Source organism: Oxyura jamaicensis, chromosome 8, assembly GCF_011077185.1.
Source record: "Oxyura jamaicensis isolate SHBP4307 breed ruddy duck chromosome 8, BPBGC_Ojam_1.0, whole genome shotgun sequence".
Taxonomy (NCBI): Eukaryota; Metazoa; Chordata; class Aves; order Anseriformes; family Anatidae; genus Oxyura; species Oxyura jamaicensis.
In genome coordinates, this window is record NC_048900.1 from 19,797,364 (window position 1) to 19,803,382 (window position 6,019).

At 34.7% G+C, this 6,019-nt stretch overlaps 1 protein-coding gene across 2 annotated transcripts in view; it reads right to left on the bottom strand.

Annotated features, from left to right (window-relative positions):
• Positions 1-996: 996 nt before the first annotated feature.
• Positions 997-6,019, bottom strand: part of MIGA1 (mitoguardin 1) — a 41,835-nt gene continuing 36,812 nt past the window's right edge. The window contains exons 14-16 of one of the 2 annotated variants that reach the window (XM_035333312.1): positions 5,547-5,600; positions 4,663-4,779; positions 997-4,309 (exon numbers count right to left, since the gene is read on the bottom strand). In XM_035333312.1, coding sequence (XP_035189203.1) covers positions 4,088-4,309; positions 4,663-4,779; positions 5,547-5,600 — 393 coding nt within the window. In that variant the 3' untranslated portion in view covers positions 997-4,087. The remainder of the gene's footprint in view (positions 4,310-4,662; positions 4,780-5,546; positions 5,601-6,019) is intronic. The other variant, XM_035333311.1, reaches the window with a different exon arrangement.

A 6,019-nucleotide genomic window follows, 5' to 3' on the forward strand; every position in this document is an offset into this window, starting at 1 on the left:
ATTTTCAATTGCAAGGTCTTCAGTGCAGAACTTTCTTTTTCCTTGTATTTTGTCTGCCAAACCGGAGCCTGTCAGCTGCATTTCCAAGTATTAGGACAATAACCACATGACCTTACCCTTTGCAAATCTGAACAACAGATACCAACGTTAAAACACAAAACGTATTTGTTTTTCAAAGGACAGCACAAGAACTTTCCCCCAGTGCCAGACCCAGAGCAGCTGTGCTCGTAGTGCTGAAGGCAAGCCTCAGGCTTTCTGTTAGTGCAGGGCATTCAGCTCTGGGCTCGTACCAGCTCTCAGCAGGTGAACACATTTAACTGAGGGATAAATTTGGTCCTATCAAAGCCTACATGCATTGCTATTCTGCAGCAGTAAGGATTAGACACCTTCATTATGTTCTGTGTTTCATTACCCCCAAATGAAGTTTTATCTCACTACTGCAGTTCACTGTAGTGGTATCGTGTAGAAATAAACCTGGAAAAAATCAGCTCCTAAAGCAGAGAAAAGAGACAACCCATTGCTGTAAATAGAATTAAGTTAAACCATTCTGATTAGCGTGATAGCAAGGGTCTTGCCAGCTGACCAATCATTCCTTGCGTCCCACTATTTAAAGCTGCATCATGTCTGCAAGCCACAACAATCATTCCCAGGTTTTCTTCATTTATTAAGGTCTCTGGCTGAGTTACTTTTTTAACTTCCAAGACTAGAAACATCACTATCTGGCTTTTGGTGTTGAAAATTTATCAGGGCTGTGGACCATTTAACAGAAGCAGGATGAAACAGGTCCACAAAATTGGTTTAAAATGGACAGCTGTTCCCATTCCTTTTTCTCATATATGATTTACGTAATAGTTTTTTTTTGGTTCTTGTTGGATTTTAAGAAGCAAATTCCAATTTTGAGATGACTAACTGGTATCAAAACTGCTTCCATATCAAATTTTTCACATTAGATGTCAAGAGTTATGCGAATTCAAGTTTTAGTTATACAAACAAGTAATTTCACTGCATTATTTTATTTAATATACACAACTGCAGTTCATTTAGGCAATAGAAAGTTCACAGATATGCTTACCCCAGCACATGATTTGACACATTTAGTTTGTCAGAAACCAAAGAGTACAAAAGTGGAGTATAATAACCATTAAGAACACATAAAGAGTGAGAATATTACAACTAAATTACAAATAATATAAATATTTGATACATGTATAATCTTTACACATTCAACTTTTCTGATCTTAGGAGTACAGCTATAGAAGATGGCTTTTAAATTTAGCTTGATCTTATTAGTGGAAAGTGGCATTCAAAACTATCAAAAAAGTTAGAGATTATAAACCAAATTCTCATTGTGATTATGAATTCACTAAAGTAGAACCACACAAATATTATCATTGCCTTGGTGTAGCTCTGGCATTTATTCTTCAAAGATGGTAGACTTGAAACTCTTAAGCTAGATGGCAGTTTATCAACAGATATCCTTTATACACCTTCAGGCTAAGGCGTATAAACCTCAGCAAGGAGACAGCTATCTCCCACTGAAATTTATAACTGTCTTTGCAGTTAGGAAGGACAGAATATGCAAGTACTTTTTGGCAAAAAGCCTGAAAGGACTCAGAGATACCTGCACATTTCTCTCTTCTCTCTTTTCCCCCCTCCCTCCCTATTTTTTTCTTCCTTCATTCCTTTTTTTTTTTTGGAAGTTCATACAAATAAAAGCCAAAGTCTGAATGAAATATTTGTTGTTGATATCTCTCTGCACCCAGATACTGTAACTCTTATTTTGGATGGAAAAAATCAGTCTGATTTCTGACCTGTTTCTATGATCTTCTGAGAGCTCTGTGATGTCTTGTATCCCTTCAAGTCATGAACACTTTCATTTGTTTAAACAGATAATATCAGGTACTTATCCATTTTCTACATATTTTGGTGTTTCATTAGACCCTTCTCATTCTTTTGTTAAAAGAAAAAAAAAAGGCAGCTTTCATTTTTGACAGAAGACCAAGCTATTAAATTATTTGGAAACAATCTCACATCAACACTGTTGAATAATGTTTGGGCTGTACTTTGTTCAAGAATTTTTTACAAATCTGAAAATCACTCACTTAAATAGACATTTACCTCTTTAAGAATGTGTGTTTCTGCTTTTCTGTGATGAATGTTAAGGTATCATTTTCTTAATGTCATTTTATTAGACCAAACCACAGCAAAGAGCTTCCTGTGACACATCCCCAGGTAGTATATTTGCCATGGAATATGCTATTTACTCTGTTACTTCTACTTCCAGCTATTCCTATTTATTCTGAACCCAGTTTGACACCTTATTGTTCAATATAATATTATATATTTTATTCATAATATAATTTCATTCACAGACTTGCAAAAAGCTGCCAAAATGCAGATATTTTTTAGATGAGGGGAGATAACTGCGTTTAATCTAAATGAGAGGGGTGAAAAAACCTTCACATTTTGGTACTGAAGACATACTCCAGTGACACAAAAATATAGCAAAGTGCCAAGTTTAGCAACTTGAATGGCTGAAATAGAGAAGCAGCAGCAAGAGCATTTGGAATTTCTGTTTTATTACACAGGGAAGTATACTTTTTTTTTTTTTTTTTTTTTTTTTTTATGAACTATAACCAGTTGGTATTTCACACAAGTCATATGACATTTCCATAGTTTTTACGTTTATCTAATGAGTATGACCAAGGAGCAAAACGTTGGCTTCAGTAAAACCTATGGAATTAACACAAACCCTCCTCTTCAAGTTTCATCAGTTTGGGTTGTGTTTGCAACAAAAGTTGAAATGTTTCTAATCAAAGTTTGTTTCAATATGCCAGAATATAACAACAAGTTCCTGAAGTATCTGAATATTTAGAATTAGTCTGTATTACTTAACATAGGCTAGATTCTTGTGGGCTGGCTTTGTGTATGGCAAAGTGTACATAAACATAGTTTAAAGGTCTAAGCTGACTATGAAACATTGTTTCGGTTCACAGCAATTCAAGATTAGAGATCATTATTGTTTATTATCTTTAGCACAGTAAAAATGTTGCTGCAAGTTCCCTAATGCCACATTGCTGTGTTTCTGTTGAAAATTAAGGGTTCCATATCCTGAGCCACCATTTTTGCACGTGCACATAGATGGCCACAATTGCCAAAATTTTCTTTAAGTAAACAACTGACCTCCTACAAGCAAGGGAGGAAGACTGAAATGCTTTTAGTTATAAAAACGCTGTCTTTGATTCTGTTTCACGATTAACAAATCTCAGCATACATCCTGATTTAAAAATATATTTTGAAATGCTACATATGAACTATGAATTATCCTCATCACCACCATACAAAGTCTTCAAAGTTTTAGAAAAAGGAAAAGTTTTAAATTAATCAGTGAAACTAGCATAGCTTTTTGGATATAAGTAAGTGCTCTCAAACAAACACCTTCATGATTATTACACATTTTAAAACAAAATAAAATAAAAAATGCATTCTGGAAGTCATTACTGCCCAAATGGTGCCTGCATTTCCTGCACCACTCTTTATTACACAGTAGTACAAAATGACTGCTTACACCCACACAAATGTAATTTCAGGGCAGTGGCAACAAGTTCAATTTTGTGAGTGTGATTACTTTATTGCACGTGTCACATGAATCAGAGACTGCATATAACCCTGTTGAAACACCTTCTAGATCTAGACACATAACAACTTTGAGACTCTGTAGTGAACATTTTGCACTATAAGCCTTTAAAGGAAACTACTCCATCAGCTTCACTTACAAATTATCTGTGGCAACAGTACAGCATTTCATAAATAAATTTTACCCAAATATTACAGAAAAAAGCTTTGGGATACATTAAATATAAATACAGTGATGGCTGAGCTGCAAATTTAATTTAGGTATATACAATAATATGCTCACCAGTTCTTTTCACATGCTTAACCTCCCTGAGTCCTTTTCCTTACTTAGCAACATGGTACTTTTTCAGATGTTTGCTCAGTAACAGCAATGACAGCTTTGGGGTTAGAAAGAAAGGTGGGAAGGATTATGTCGAAGTGCACTCCATCTCATTTGTCATGTATTTTAAGCTTACTGTACTTTTGCTTCTACGAGCCCACTGGTCATGACATGCCCATGACCGCTGCTTACACAAGCACTGACATGTCTTAGTGAATCTGCTCCAAGATAGGCCATTAAAAGTTCAGTGCGTCGGATTAATAATTGCATAAGGTCTTCTGCCAAACTCTCCATAGTTGAGTATCGCACCTTTTCAAAATCAAAAATGTCTTTGAGGAAGAAAAGCACTTGATCCTAGTAGGGGAAAAAAAAAAAGAAAAAAAAATGCATTTAATTACAAGAAGAAAAAAGTATTCAATGCTAAGTTATTTCTTTTAGACATTTCATAAAACCATCTATTTATGTATTCTTATAGTGCTTAGATATAAGTGTACTAAAACATATTTTGCAGAACAGTTTTAAGCCTAAAAGCCTAGTCAATACAAAAATAACTATTTTCATTATTATTATATATATACAAATATTTTTACTCTTAGTCTTAATGAAAATGCAAATGTGTGCCTATAAGATCCTAATTTCTTTTAACCTGGAATATTTTAATTCTTTTTTAAATTAAGCTAAGTGGTAGTTAAGAAAACATTGCAAACCTTGAAGAAGCAGCATAGGTCATAAAGAGAGTTCCTGGGGCCTAAAAAACCCCATGCCAAAACAGGGCTAATATGCTCACATATAGCATAGAAATGTGCAAAAAATCCATCGGGTACCTAGTGATGTAAAAATTAGAGACAAAAGTTACACAGTAAACATAGTATAAAACTCTATTACATAAAATTAGGTGTTCAGAGAAGCTTAAAACACCTACTACTTTAGGGCTGTGGTAATCTGAACTTAAATTATAAAAAAAATCTGAATCTTAAATTATAGGCAACTGTACAGACTAAGCGTCATGATTGTTTTAAGAGTGAGTTTGTTTGCTCGTTTTCTTAACTTTACTGGTATTTTGTATTTTAAATATTTTAAGATTAATAGGTAGAAGGCCAACAAATCATGACCAATCTACTCTGCCCTTCTGTATGAGGAATTAGGTAAGAGAGAGGCTGCAATAGAACTCCTGCAGCTGTTGAGGAAGATGCTACTTCAGGTAACTAAAGGGACAGGAAGAATTTTATTTAGCTGTGGAGATGGTCAGGGACGATAGAGAACCTTAGCATAAGCATGTAAGATACAAGATTAATGACCTTGGCCTGCGAAAATCCAAAGTACGTGCATGCATCCAGAAGTCAGACAATGTCACCACTGAGTTTTGGACCTATCCTAGTTTGAGAGTCTTTCAGTTAAGATATTTTTGCTAAAAAAATGATATTAGGGCCCTATGAGCTAAACTTCTCTGAGAGGCAGGCTGTTCTCTAAACCAATGTGTCTGAGTTGATTAAGGATTAAGGGTTGATCTGTAATTAATTTTTTGAAAGCTACGAGGCAGAACTTCATATTCTTTAGAGTTGATCAGTAGTAACTCTGCAAAGCAACTTACCTTCATTTGCTGTCTTTTCTGTTTCAGTACTGACCAACAGCTTGAAGCCACAGCCTAAATATAAAAACAGCACGAAACCATGAATAAAAATAACTAATTGTGTAACTAATTTGTACTTGTTATTCTGAAGTCTTTCTTTGTGATGCTTTCCTTAGTTTAATTCAAAAGTGATTCGGCACCCTTGACTTCTTTTTACAGTTTAACAGTTAGCAACATCTACTTAGTTTAACTGAGGACTAACTTATTATATACCGGAGAGCGTGCTCAGACATCAGGAACTATTTTAGATATTAAATAGCATGTGAACACATTGAAATGTCCTTTTTCATTTTAGCAAAAACATTCTTGCAATAGCTTCAGATTCAGCTAAGTAGTTTTGTCCAAATATGGACCTGAGCAAAACATACACCCATATCAGAATTAGGCTTTTTTCCCCCTCATAGCTTGTAAGGAAATTCTATCCTCATCTGTTT